Source organism: Palaemon carinicauda, chromosome 34, assembly GCF_036898095.1.
Source record: "Palaemon carinicauda isolate YSFRI2023 chromosome 34, ASM3689809v2, whole genome shotgun sequence".
Classification (NCBI taxonomy): domain Eukaryota; kingdom Metazoa; phylum Arthropoda; class Malacostraca; order Decapoda; family Palaemonidae; genus Palaemon; species Palaemon carinicauda.
Genome location: NC_090758.1, coordinates 79,402,460 through 79,417,459, shown reverse-complemented (window position 1 = coordinate 79,417,459; position 15,000 = coordinate 79,402,460). Strand labels below are relative to the sequence as shown.

The 15,000-nt window shown below is 34.8% G+C and overlaps 1 protein-coding gene across 1 annotated transcript in view; it reads right to left on the bottom strand.

The window, feature by feature from the left end:
• Nucleotides 1–9,123, bottom strand: part of LOC137626507 (synaptotagmin-15-like) — a 32,211-nt gene extending 23,088 nt beyond the window's left edge. Inside the window, exons 1-2 of the mRNA XM_068357544.1 lie at nt 8,993–9,123; nt 4,478–4,617 (exon numbers count right to left, since the gene is read on the bottom strand). Coding sequence (XP_068213645.1) covers nt 4,478–4,617; nt 8,993–9,048 — 196 coding nt within the window. The 5' untranslated portion in view covers nt 9,049–9,123. The remainder of the gene's footprint in view (nt 1–4,477; nt 4,618–8,992) is intronic.
• Nucleotides 9,124–15,000: the final 5,877 nt, after the last annotated feature.

Genomic DNA, 15,000 nt, shown 5'->3' with positions numbered 1-15,000 from the left:
CAAGGTCACTGACAATGACATATATAACAAGGTCCCTCTACAAATAAACAAAGATACAACTAACAAAGTCACTGGCAATGACATGAATAACAAGGTCCCTCTACAAAGAAACAAAGACACAACTAACAAGGTCACTGACAATGACATATATAACAAGGTCCCTCTACAAAGAAACAAAGATGCAACTAACAAAGTCACTGACAAGGAGATGAATAACAAGGTCCCTCTACAAAGAAACAAAGAAACAACTAACAAAGTCACTGACAATGACATGTATAACAAGGTCCCTCTACAAAGAAACAAAGATACAACTAACAAAGTCACTGACAATGACATGAATAACAAGGTCCCTCTACAAAGAAACAAAGAAACAACTAACAAAGTCACTGGCAATGACATGTATAACAAGGTCCCTCTACAAAGAAACAAAGATACAACTAACAAAGTCACTGGCAATGAGATGAATAACAAGGTCCCTCTACAAAGAAACAAAGAAACAACTAACAAAGTCACTGACAATGACATGTATAACAAGGTCCCTCTACAAAGAAACAAAGATGCAACTAACAAAGTCACTGACAAGGAGATGAATAACAAGGTCCCTCTACAAAGAAACAAAGAAACAACTAACAAAGTCACTGACAATGACATGTATAACAAGGTCCCTCTACAAAGAAACAAAGATACAACTAACAAAGTCACTGACAATGACATGAATAACAAGGTCCCTCTACAAAGAAACAAAGAAACAACTAACAAAGTCACTGACAATGACATGTATAACAAGGTCCCTCTACAAAGAAACAAAGATACAACTAACAAAGTCACTGGCAATGACATGAATAACAAGGTCCCTCTACAAAGAAACAAAGACACAACTAACAAGGTCACTGACAATGACATGAATAACAAGGTCCCTCTACAAAGAAACAAAGATGCAACTAACAAAGTCACTGACAAGGAGATGAATAACAAGGTCCCTCTACAAAGAAACAAAGAAACAACTAACAAAGTCACTGACAATGACATGAATAACAATGTCCCTCTACAAAGAAACAAAGACACAACTAACAAGGTCACTGACAATGACATGAATAACAAGGTCCCTCTACAAAGAAACAAAGACACAACTAACAAAATCACTGACAATGACATGAATAACAAGGTCCCTCTACAAAGAAACAAAGATGCAACTAACAAGGTCACTGACAATGACATGAATAACAAGGTCCCTCTACAAAGAAACAAAGACACAACTAACAAAATCACTGACAATGACATGAATAACAAGGTCCCTCTACAAAGAAACAAAGATGCAACTAACAAAGTCACTGACAAGGACATGAATAACAAGGTCCCTCTACAAAGAAACAAAGACACAACTAACAAGGTCACTGACAATGACATGAATAACAAGGTCCCTCTACAAAGAAACAAAGACACAACTAACAAGGTCACTGACAATGACATGAATAACAAGGTCCCTCTACAAAGAAACAAAGATACAACTAACGAGGTCACTGACAATGATAACAAGGTCACTGACAAAGAAACAAAGACACAACTAACGAGGTCACTGATAATGACATGGATAATAAGGTCACTCTACAAAGAAACAAAGATACAACTAACAAAGTCACTGATAATGATATGAATAACAAGGTCCCTCTACAAAGAAACAAAGAAACAACTAACAAAGTCACTGACAATGACATGTATAACAAGGTCCCTCTACAAAGAAACAAAGATACAACTAACAAAGTCACTGACAATGACATGAATAACAAGGTCCCTCTACAAAGAAACAAAGAAACAACTAACAAAGTCACTGACAATGACATGTATAACAAGGTCCCTCTACAAATAAACAAAGATACAACTAACAAAGTCACTGGCAATGACATGAATAACAAGGTCCCTCTACAAAGAAACAAAGACACAACTAACAAGGTCACTGACAATGACATATATAACAAAGTCCCTCTACAAAGAAACAAAGATGCAACTAACAAAGTCACTGACAATGAGATGAATAACAAGGTCCCTCTACAAAGAAACAAAGAAACAACTAACAAAGTCACTGACAATGACATGTATAACAAGGTCCCTCTACAAAGAAACAAAGATACAACTAACAAAGTCACTGACAATGACATGAATAACAAGGTCCCTCTACAAAGAAACAAAGACAAAACTAACAAAGTCACTGACAATGACATGTATAACAAGGTCCCTCTACAAAGAAACAAAGATACAACTAACAAAGTCACTGGCAATGACATGAATAACAAGGTCCCTCTACAAAGAAACAAAGAAACAACTAACAAAGTCACTGACAATGACATGTATAACAAGGTCCCTCTACAAAGAAACAAAGATACAACTAACAAAGTCACTGGCAATGACATGAATAACAAGGTCCCTCTACAAAGAAACAAAGACACAACTAACAAGGTCACTGACAATGACATGAATAACAAGGTCCCTCTACAAAGAAACAAAGATGCAACTAACAAAGTCACTGACAAGGAGATGAATAACAAGGTCCCTCTACAAAGAAACAAAGAAACAACTAACAAAGTCACTGACAATGACATGTATAACAAGGTCCCTCTACAAAGAAACAAAGATACAACTAACAAAGTCACTGACAAGGAGATGAATAACAAGGTCCCTCTACAAAGAAACAAAGAAACAACTAACAAAGTCACTGACAATGACATGTATAACAAGGTCCCTCTACAAAGAAACAAAGATACAACTAACAAAGTCACTGGCAATGACATGAATAACAAGGTCCCTCTACAAAGAAACAAAGACACAACTAACAAGGTCACTGACAATGACATGAATAACAAGGTCCCTCTACAAAGAAACAAAGATGCAACTAACAAAGTCACTGACAAGGAGATGAATAACAAGGTCCCTCTACAAAGAAACAAAGAAACAACTAACAAAGTCACTGACAATGACATGAATAACAATGTCCCTCTACAAAGAAACAAAGACACAACTAACAAGGTCACTGACAATGACATGAATAACAAGGTCCCTCTACAAAGAAACAAAGACACAACTAACAAAATCACTGACAATGACATGAATAACAAGGTCCCTCTACAAAGAAACAAAGATGCAACTAACAAGGTCACTGACAATGACATGAATAACAAGGTCCCTCTACAAAGAAACAAAGACACAACTAACAAAATCACTGACAATGACATGAATAACAAGGTCCCTCTACAAAGAAACAAAGATGCAACTAACAAAGTCACTGACAAGGACATGAATAACAAGGTCCCTCTACAAAGAAACAAAAACACAACTAACAAGGTCACTGACAATGACATGAATAACAAGGTCCCTCTACAAAGAAACAAAGACACAACTAACAAGGTCACTGACAATGACATGAATAACAAGGTCCCTCTACAAAGAAACAAAGATACAACTAACGAGGTCACTGACAATGATAACAAGGTCACTGACAAAGAAACAAAGACACAACTAACGAGGTCACTGACAATGATAAGGTCACTGACAAAGAAACAAAGACACAACTAACAAGGTCACTGATAATGACATGGATAATAAGGTCACTCTACAAAGAAACAAAGATACAACTAACAAAGTCACTGATAATGATATGAATAACAAGGTCCCTCTACAAAAAACAAAGACAAAACTAACAAAGTCACTGACAATGACATGAATAACAAGGTCCCTCTACAAAGAAACAAAGACACAACTAACAAGGTCACTGATAATGACATGAATAACAAGGTCCCTCTACAAAGAAACAAAGACACAATAACAAGGTCACTGGCAATGACATGAATAACAAGGTCCATCTACAAAGAAACAAAGATACAACTAACAAGGTCAATGACAATGACACGAATAGCAAGGTCACAGACAAAGAGACAAAGACACAACTAACAAGGTCACAGATAAAGAGATAGAATAAATTCAAGAAACAAATACAAAATATCAGAATAAATTTAAGCAACGAATACAAAATATTAGAATAAACTCAAGCGACAAATACAAAATATCAGAATAAATTCAAGCGGCAAATACAAAATATCAGAATAAATTCAAGCGGCAAATACAAAATATCAGAATAAAGTCAAGCGGCAAATACAAAATATCAGAATAAATTCAAGCGACGAATACAAAATATCAGAATAAATTTAAGCAACGAATACAAAATATCAGAATAAATTTAAGCAACGAATACAAAATATCAGAATAAATTCAAGCGACGAATACTAAATATCAGAATAAATTTAAGCAACGAATACAAAATATTAGAATAAATTCAAGCAACGAATACAAAATATCAAAATAAATTCATGCGACAAATACAAAATATCAGAACAAATTCAAGCAATAAATATTAGACTAAATTGACATCTAAGATCAAAATATAAAAAAAAATAGAGAAATCAATAAAATGAAGAACCCCACTGACCTCCAGCTAAAGATGCAACGCTAGCATGAAGAGGGGGGGCATCACCCCCTGCCTCGCTCCCTGCCGTTTCATCTTCCACTCCTACTGAAGCTGCCAGGGGCGCGAGGCTAGGCGGAAGGGTGAACTGGATCTCTCGCGTCCTGCGGAAGGGAGACAGAGATGAGAATCCTATCAATGAATCCTTTAATATAAAATAAAGGTCAAGGTCAAGGGTAAAGGTTTCTGGTTCCAATGATAATCCTATCAATAAATCCTTTAATATAAAATAAAGGTCAAGGTTAAGGGTAAAGGTTTCTGGTTCCAATGATAATCCTATCAATAGATCCTTTAATATATAATAAAGGTCAAGGTTAAGGTTAAAGGTTTCTAGTTCCAGTTTTATTGGAATAGATGCTCACCAGAACGTCAGCCGGGGAAGCATAACACCTTACTGTGGTGCCCAACCACAATCCTTTAATATAAAACAAAAATCAAGCTTAAGGTTAAAGGTTTCTAGTTCCAGTTTTATTAGAAGAGATGCTCACCAGAACGTCAGCCTGGCCAGCCAAACTCCCCGCTGTGGTACCCAACCACAGCAGTGGCCTAACCAGTAAACAGCTTAGACTCACGGTCCCAGGCTAGGATCGATCTGCTGTCATGCGAATGCTAGGCGAATACGTTGATACTGTACTAGCCAGGAAACCGGGAGCAATCTGCTGTCATGCGAATGCTAGGCGAATACATTGTTCCTGTATTAGCCAGGAGGCTATGAACATTATTCTTTGTACCTGATTATATATATATATATATCCATCCATATACCAAAGGCACTTCCCCCAATTTTGGGGGGTAGCCGACATCAACAAAGAAACAAAACAAAAAAGGGGACCTCTACTCTCTATGCTCCTCCAGCCTAACCACGGACTCAGCCGAGTTCAGCTGGTACTGCTAGGGTGCCACAGCCCAACCTCCCACATTTTCCACCACAGATGAAGCTTCATAATGCTGACTCCCCTACTGCTGCTACCTCCGCGGTCATCTAAGGCACCGGAGGAAGCAGCAGGGCCTACCGGAACTGCGTGACAATCGCTCGCCATTCATTCCTATTTCTAGCACGCTCTCTTGCCTCTCTCACATCTATCCTCCTATCACCCAGAGCTTTCTTCACACCATCCATCCACCCAAACCTTGGCCTTCCTCTTGTACTTCTCCCATCAACTCTTGCATTCATCACCTTCTTTAACAGACAGCCATTTTCCATTCTCTCAACATGGCCAAACCACCTCAACACATTCATATCCACTCTAGCCGCTAACTCATTTCTTACACCTGTTCTCACCCTCACCACTTCATTCCTAACCCTATCTACTCGAGATACACCAGCCAGAAATATATATATATATATATATATATCACGCTCAGAGGGAGAGGGAGTAGCCATACCCTGGCGAGAAGGGTACACAAACTGGTACACTCAGGAACCACAATCTCCTATAAATTGCCCAAAATGCCGCGATGACCTTGATGCTTATGGAGGTGTAGACCCAAATGGTATTTTTCCTTTGTTTTTTATAAAGACAGCAGATTTCTTAGCTCCAAAGTTATCTGTTATTTTGCGCAAGTTAGCAAGAAGAGGAGCTTTTAGCACTAGTTGGAGAATTGGTAATGTTACTCCTCTATGTAAATGTGTTTGTGGTAGCTCAAGTCCCACTGATTACCGCCCAATTTCCAAAACTCCCATATTATCTAAAGTTTTTGAACGTCTTCTGGCAAAACGTCTTAATAGGTTTGCTGAAGGTAATCATCTACTCCCTAGTTTGCAATTTGGTTTTCGTAAAGGCCTTGGAGCATGTGATGCCCTTCTTACAATCTCCAATGCTGTACAGAAATCCCTTGATTGTGGTCGGGAAGTTCGTATGATTGGCCTTGATTTTAGTGCTACCTTTGACCGTGTTAATCATGAGGCCCTTGTTTTTAAACTGAAACAGTTGGGAGTGGGTGGGTCGTTTCTTAGCATTATTATTGATTTTTTAAGTAATAGATCTCAAAGAGTTGTTGTTGATGGGCACCATAGTGATTATAGGAATGTGATATCCAGTGTTCCACAGGGTAGTGTTCTTGGCCCATTACTTTTCATACTATATACACATGACATGTGGTTTGGCCTAGAAAACAAGCTTGTTGCATATGCAGATGATGCTACTCTCTTTGCATCAATTCCATCCCCTGAATGTAGATCTAGGGTTGGTGAATCCCTTATAGAGATTTAGCTAGAATTAGTGCATGGTGCAAATTATGGGGTATGAAGTTGAATCCTAACAAAACTCAAAGTATGATTGTAAGTAGGTCAAGGACGGTGGTTCCTCAACATCCGGATCTCAGTATTGATAATGTTTCTTTAAATATGTATGACTCTTTCAAAATTTTAGGTGTGATTCTCGACAGTAAATTTACTTTTGAGAAACATATAAGGTCTGTGTCTTCTTCAATTTCACAAAAAATAGGCTTATTGAGAAAGTCTTTCAAGATTTTCGGTGATCAATCTATTCTGAAGAAGTGTTTTAATTCTTTCATTCTACCTTGTTTTGAGTATTGTTCTCCTGTCTGGTCTTCAGCTGCTGATTCTCATCTTAATTTGTTGGACAGAAACTTACGGTCTATTAAATTTCTTATTCCTGATCTAGATATTAATCTCTGGCACCGTCGTTCAATTAGTTCATTATGTATGTTGCATAAGATTTTTCACAACTCTGACCATCCTTTACATTCAGATCTCCCAGGACAATTCTATCCTGTTCGTAATACTAGGCAGGCAGTTAATTCTAATAGCCAGGCCTTGTCCATCACGAGGCTCAATACTACGCAGTACTCTAGAAGTTTTATTCCAGCTGTGATCAAGTTGTGGAATGATCTTCCTAATCGGGTTGTTGAATCAGTAGAACTTCAAGAGTTCAAAGTTGGAGCAAATGCTTTTTTGTTGACCAGGCGGACATAGTCTTTTTATAGTTTATTTATGACATATTTGTTTTTGATGTTGTTGATAGTTTATTATATGACATGTCTGTTTTGACGTTGTTTCTTATTTTAGAATGATTTATTGTTAATTTGTTCTCTTCATTTATTTATTTCCTTATTTCCTTTCCTCACTGGGCTATTTTTTCCTGTTGGAGCCCCTGGGCTTATAGCATCTTGCTTTTCCAACTAGGGTTGTAGCTTGGATAGTAATAATAATAATAATAATGTAGTTAGGAAAGGGGGGAGGGGAGTGGGGACGGGTTGAAAGTGTGTGTATATACCTATCTATATAGACATCATTTCTGACGGGTTGCGTACACTACTACTACTACTACTACTAGTAGTAGTAGTAGTAGTAGTAGTAGTAGTAGGAATGATAATAACTGATGTTAAAATGACATAGTCAAAGGCGAAAGGTCACACTTCTATGTCATAAAAATAGCGACGGATAGCAGCAGTTTTAAAGGAGACAAGACAGCTTAGGTATCTACTCTTAACACAACTAACGAATAGTTCAATTTAGAAAGGATTCCTTCTCTCTCTCTCTCTCTCTCTCTCTCTCTCTCTCTCTCTTTAAAATATTACTGTTACCATGTACTAAAATGTCTGACGAATGGGCGCAAAAAATTGATAAACACAAATCTCTCTCTCTCTCTCTCTCTCTCTCTCTCTCTCTCTCCCTCTCTCTCTCTCTCTCATCCTGGATTGTTAAATAAATACTCAAAATATACACACAATGTCAGGTATATTGATACTTGAGAGGTCTCAAATAAACATACATGTATTTGTTCGGTAAATATATAAACAGACGAAAAACACACAAAAAAATGGGGTTGGTTGCATAAAAACATTCATAAGGTAAATAAACCATTTGAGAACGCAAATATTGGAAAACACTATGATAAACATTACTGTATGTATATATATATATATATATATATATAAATATAAATACTTTTCATGGAAATAAGAAATACACACTCACAGAGAATTGTCAAATATTACACCACTACGAACTACACAAACACACACACACACATATATACATATATATATATATATATATATATACTGTATATATAACTAAAATTCGAAATACTTAAATATTGCCATAAAATACATTATATACTCATACAAGTCTATAATAAAAAGGGTGATATTTTTTAAAATATTAAAATTAATTTTCTTACTAAAATTCTAAAACTTCAAATATTGCCACAAAAATACATTAAATAATAATAAAAGCCAATAATAAAAATATAAATATATTAACATTAACATAAATTGGTATATCTAAATTATTTTTTTATAATTAACTACATCAAATTAATAAATCAGATTAATTAAAAGGTTAAATAAAAAACAAATATTCAATTTACTATTAAACATTAATACAAGCCTATAATAAATTGAATTATATTAGCATTAACATGAGTATATTTAAACTATTTTTCATAATTAATAACATAAAATTAATAAATTATATTAATTGAAAGATTAAATATTAATAAAATTACTTACCATCTTGGCAAAATAATTCTTGCTCTATAAGATGCCGGTATAATCAAATCTTTCATATTTTCGTAATTTCTTCTTCTTAATTCACTATTTAACTCTTCACTTTCTTAAATCTTCGATTGTGAATAATTTTCCAAAATTTTTATTCAGTTTTTATTGCTGTAATTTACTTTTAGTAATTATCTATTCATAAAATTTTCGATTGTTAATAATTTTCTAATTTCTATTCAATACTTGTTGGTGTAATTTATGTATAATAATAATTTATTAATAAATTCTTCTATTGTAAATAATTTTCTAATTTTTATTCAATACTTGTTGATGTAATTTATATATAATAATAATTTATTAATAAATTTTTCGATTGTTAATAATTTTCAAAGTTTTATTCAGTACGTACTGATGTAATCTATTTACAGAAATTTATTCATAAATAAAGTAAGATTTATTGGTGGAGAAAAAAAAATGTAATAAAAATGTAATTTATTCAAGTGGAAATATATCACTTTTTTCTTGTTACTTTTCACTTTTGGTTTACTTGTAAAGTATTCTTGGTAGATGATATCAAGCACACTTATAAAATGTCTGTATAAGTACACTTTTAGACATAGATACCCAAAATATAGCAAATAATAATAATAATAATAATAATAATAAGTAACAAATAGATGAACCATATCAATAAATATCTTTGGTTTAATAAAAAAAATGGGAGAAGGTCCAAAATATAATAATAATAATAATAATAATAATAATAATAATAATAATAATAATAATAATAATAACTAGCGGAACCCGTATAAATCACATGAAATTATATTTTCCATACTAATTATCTTGTTCCTAACCTATACATGTTTGAATAAAATGTCCCGAGATTAATTTTATAATCTATGTTATGGGAATTGATAGAACTCAATTTTATTTCTGATATTTAAAAAAAAGTCAGGTGCTAAAGACAAAATTGGGAAAACTATATAAGATGTTCTTTGGTTAAGTAATCAAAGTCTAATGTGAATTTGTAAGAGTATACCATGAAATTATTTCCGTTTTCTTTAAAGCATGACACAAAATGAATAACACACACGCTATCGTATTAATATATAGATAACAAATATTAAAACTCTTTAGTTTAATAAGAAAATTAAGCCAAGGTCATTCCTGATAAGATTATAAAAAAAAATCAATAAAGATATTAATTAAAATATATAGCACAATACGTAATGAAGTTTCTACTAAAACATCTCTACCAAAACAACCGATATTATTAAAAAATTCTTTAATTTCTCTATCACTGTCTAACATGGAATCAATATAAAATAGCAACGAACTACAATAGAAAAACGTGAAATTGACAGAGAAGAAGGAAGAATAAGGAGATAATTAATGGCCAGAGACATTCATAAAAGAATTAATTCTACTCAACCTATATTTTTTTTTTTCTAATTTTTTTCAATTTTTTCTCCGCCCGGGTTTTCGAAAGGTCCAAAAATCAATGCAAAAATAGCAACGAACTACAACAGAAAAAGACGAAATTGACAGAGAAGAAGGAAGGATTAGAAATTAATTAATGGCCAGAGACATTCATAAAAGAATTAATTCTACTGAACATATATTTTTTTTTTTTCAATTTTTTTAATTTTTTTCCGCCCGGATTTTCAAAGGTCCAAAAGAACCAATTGAATTAAATCCAAAAATAGCAACGAACTAAATAGAAAAAGACGAAATTGACAGAAAAGAAGGAAGGATTAGAAATTAATTAATGGCCAGAGACATTCATAAAAGAATTAATTCCATTTGACCTAAAAAATTTTCCAATTGTTAAAATTTTTTTCCTCCCGGATTTTCGAAAGTCTAAAAATCAATGCAAAAATAGCAACGAACTAAATAGAAAAAGACAAAATTGACAGAAAAGAATGAAAGATAAAGAATTAATTAATGGCCAGAGACATTCATAAAAGAATTAATTCCAGTGAACCTATATTTTTTTTTTTTTTCAATTTTTCTAATTTTTTTCCGCCCCGGATTTTCAAAGGTCCAAAAAAAGGCAATTGAACCCCATTATTAGATTTTCTTCCCAACCAAAATCTCTCAGGTACACAACACCTAGTTTTAATTAACAGCTGATTTGGAAGGGCTTCTGTCAATTGATTGACAGGTCAACTGGAGGAGAACGTAAACATCCTAGAGATCCTGTGATAAGAACATTAACATCAGAGATATCCTACGATAAATGCAGGATATCCTGTGATAGGAACACAAACATGCGAGATATCCTGCGGTGAAAACTTAAATATCTGAGATATCCTATGATGCATCGAAGAGATCCTGTGATAAGGACACAAACATCCGAGATATCCTACGATAAATGCAGGATATCCTGTGATAAGAACAAAGAAATATGAGATATCCTGAATAAATCCAATATATACTCATATGAATAGAGTACAAATCAACAATTAAAAAATCGAAACTAAAATATTTACAAAAACAAGGAGACGTGGATTTAGAGAGGAGAGAGAGAGAGAGAGAGAGAGAGCGAGAGAGAGAGAGAGAGAGAGAGAGAGAGAGAGACTCTACTCTAATGAATAGTGCACAAATCAACATTCAGAAATAAAGAAGACGTGGATTTAAAGAGAGAGAGAGAGAGAGAGAGAGAGAGAGAGAGAGAGAGAGACTCTACTCTAATGAATAGTGCACAAATCAACATCAGAAATAAAGAAGACGTGGATTTAAAAAGAGAGAGAGAGAGAGAGAGAGAGAGAGAGAGAGAGAGACTCTACTCTAATGAATAGTGCACAAATCAACATTCAGAAATAAAGAAGTCGTGGATTTAAAAGTGAGAGAGAGAGAGAGAGAGAGAGAGAGAGAGAGAGACTCTACTCTAATGAATAGTGCACAAATCAACATTCAGAAATAAAGAAGACGTGGATTTAAAAAGTGAGAGAGAGAGAGAGAGAGAGAGAGAGAGAGAGAGAGACTCTACTCTAATGAATAGTGCACAAATCAACATTCAGAAATAAAGAAGACGTGGATTTAAAAAGAGAGAGAGAGAGAGAGAGAGAGAGAGAGAGAGAGACTCTACTCTAATGAATAGTGCACAAATCAACATTCAGAAATAAAGAAGACGTGGATTTAAAAAGTGAGAGAGAGAGAGAGAGAGAGAGAGAGAGAGAGACTCTACTCTAATGAATAGTGCACAAATCAACATTCAGAAATAAAGAAGACGTGGATTTAAAAAGTGAGAGAGAGAGAGAGAGAGAGAGAGAGAGAGAGAGAGAGAGACTCTACTCTAATGAATAGTGCACAAATCAACATTCAGAAATAAAGAAGACGTGGATTTAAAAAGTGAGAGAGAGAGAGAGAGAGAGAGAGAGAGAGAGAGAGACTCTACTCTAATGAATAGTGCACAAATCAACATTCAGAAATAAAGAAGACGTGGATTTAAAAAGTGAGAGAGAGAGAGAGAGAGAGAGAGAGAGAGAGAGAGAGACTCTACTCTAACGAATAGTGCACAAATCAACATTCAGAAATAAAGAAGACGTGGATTTAAAAAGTGAGAGAGAGAGAGAGAGAGAGAGAGAGAGAGAGACTCTACTCTAATGAATAGTGCACAAATCAACATTCAGAAATAAAGAAGACGTGGATTTAAAAAGTGAGAGAGAGAGAGAGAGAGAGAGAGAGAGACTCTACTCTAACGAATAGTGCACAAATCAACATTCAGAAATAAAGAAGACGTGGATTTAAAAAGTGAGAGAGAGAGAGAGAGAGAGAGAGAGAGAGAGAGAGAGACTCTACTCTAATGAATAGTGCACAAATCAACATTCAGAAATAAAGAAGACGTGGATTTAAAAAGTGAGAGAGAGAGAGAGAGAGAGAGAGAGAGAGAGAGACTCTACTCTAATGAATAGTGCACAAATCAACATTCAGAAATAAAGAAGACGTGGATTTAAAAAGTGAGAGAGAGAGAGAGAGAGAGAGAGAGAGAGAGACTCTACTCTAATGAATAGTGCACAAATCAACATTCAGAAATAAAGAAGACGTGGATTTAAAAGTGAGAGAGAGAGAGAGAGAGAGAGAGAGAGAGAGAGAGAGAGAGAGACTCTACTCTAACGAATAGTGCACAAATCAACATTCAGAAATAAAGAAGACGTGGATTTAAAAAGAGAGAGAGAGAGAGAGAGAGAGAGAGGGAGAGAGAGAGAGACTCTACTCTAATGAAATAGTGCACAAATCAACATTCAGAAATAAGAAGACGTGGATTTAAAAAGAGAGAGAGAGAGAGAGAGAGAGAGAGAGAGAGAGAGAGAGAGACTCTACTCTAATGAATAGTGCACAAATCAACATTCAGAAATAAAGAAGACGTGGATTTAAAAAGAGAGAGAGAGAGAGAGAGAGAGAGAGAGAGAGAGAGAGACTCTACTCTAACGAATAGTGCACAAATCAACATTCAGAAATAAAGAAGACGTGGATTTAAAAAGAGAGAGAGAGAGAGAGAGAGAGAGAGAGAGAGAGAGAGACTCTACTCTAATGAATAGTGCACAAATCAACATTCAGAAATAAAGAAGACGTGGATTTAAAAAGAGAGAGAGAGAGAGAGAGAGAGAGAGAGAGAGAGAGAGACTCTACTCTAATGAATAGTGCACAAATCAACATTCAGAAATAAAGAAGACGTGGATTTAAAAAGAGAGAGAGAGAGAGAGAGAGAGAGAGAGAGAGAGACTCTACTCTAACGAATAGTGCACAAATCAACATTCAGAAATAAAGAAGACGTGGATTTAAAAAGAGAGAAGAGAGAGAGAGAGAGAGAGAGAGAGAGAGAGAGGACTCTACTCTAATGAATAGTGCACAAATCAACATTCAGAAATAAAGAAGACGTGGATTTAAAAAGAGAGAGAGAGAGAGAGAGAGAGAGAGAGAGAGAGAGAGACTCTACTCTAATGAATAGTGCACAAATCAACATTCAGAAATAAAGAAGACGTGGATTTAAAAAGTGAGAGAGAGAGAGAGAGAGAGAGAGAGAGAGAGAGAGACTCTACTCTAATGAATAGTGCACAAATCAACATTCAGAAATAAAGAAGACGTGGATTTAAAAAGAGAGAGAGAGAGAGAGAGAGAGAGAGAGAGAGAGAGAGACTCTACTCTAATGAATAGTGCACAAATCAACATTCAGAAATAAAGAAGACGTGGATTTAAAAAGAGAGAGAGAGAGAGAGAGAGAGAGAGAGAGAGACTCTACTCTAATGAATAGTGCACAAATCAACATTCAGAAATAAAGAAGACGTGGATTTAAAAAGAGAGAGAGAGAGAGAGAGAGAGAGAGAGAGAGAGAGAGAGAGACTCTACTCTAATGAATAGTGCACAAATCAACATTCAGAAATAAAGAAGACGTGGATTTAAAAAGGAGAGAGAGAGAGAGAGAGAGAGAGAGAGAGAGAGAGACTCTACTCTAATGAATAGTGCACAAATCAACATTCAGAAATAAAGAAGACGTGGATTTAAAAAGAGAGAGAGAGAGAGAGAGAGAGAGAGAGAGAGAGAGAGAGAGACTCTACTCTAATGAATAGTGCACAAATCAACATTCAGAAATAAAGAAGACGTGGATTATAAAAAAGAGAGGAGAGAGAGAGAGAAGAGAGAGAGAGAGAGACTCTACTCTAATGAATAGTGCACAAATCAACATTCAGAAATAAGAAGACGTGGATTTAAAAGAGAGAGAGAGAGAGAGAGAGAGAGAGAAGAGAGAGAGAGTAGAGACTCTACTCTAATGAATAGTGCACAAATCACAACATTCAGAAATAAAGAAGACGTGGAGGGTTTAAAAAATAGAGGAGAGAGAGAGAGAGAGAGAAGAGAGAGAGAGAGTGACTCTACTCGTAATGAATAGTGCACCAAATCAACATTCAGAAATAAAGAAGACGTGGTATTTAAAAAGAAGAGAGAGAGAGAGAGATTGAGAGAGATGAGAGGAGAGAGAGAGAGAGACTCTACTCTAATGTAAAAATAGTGCA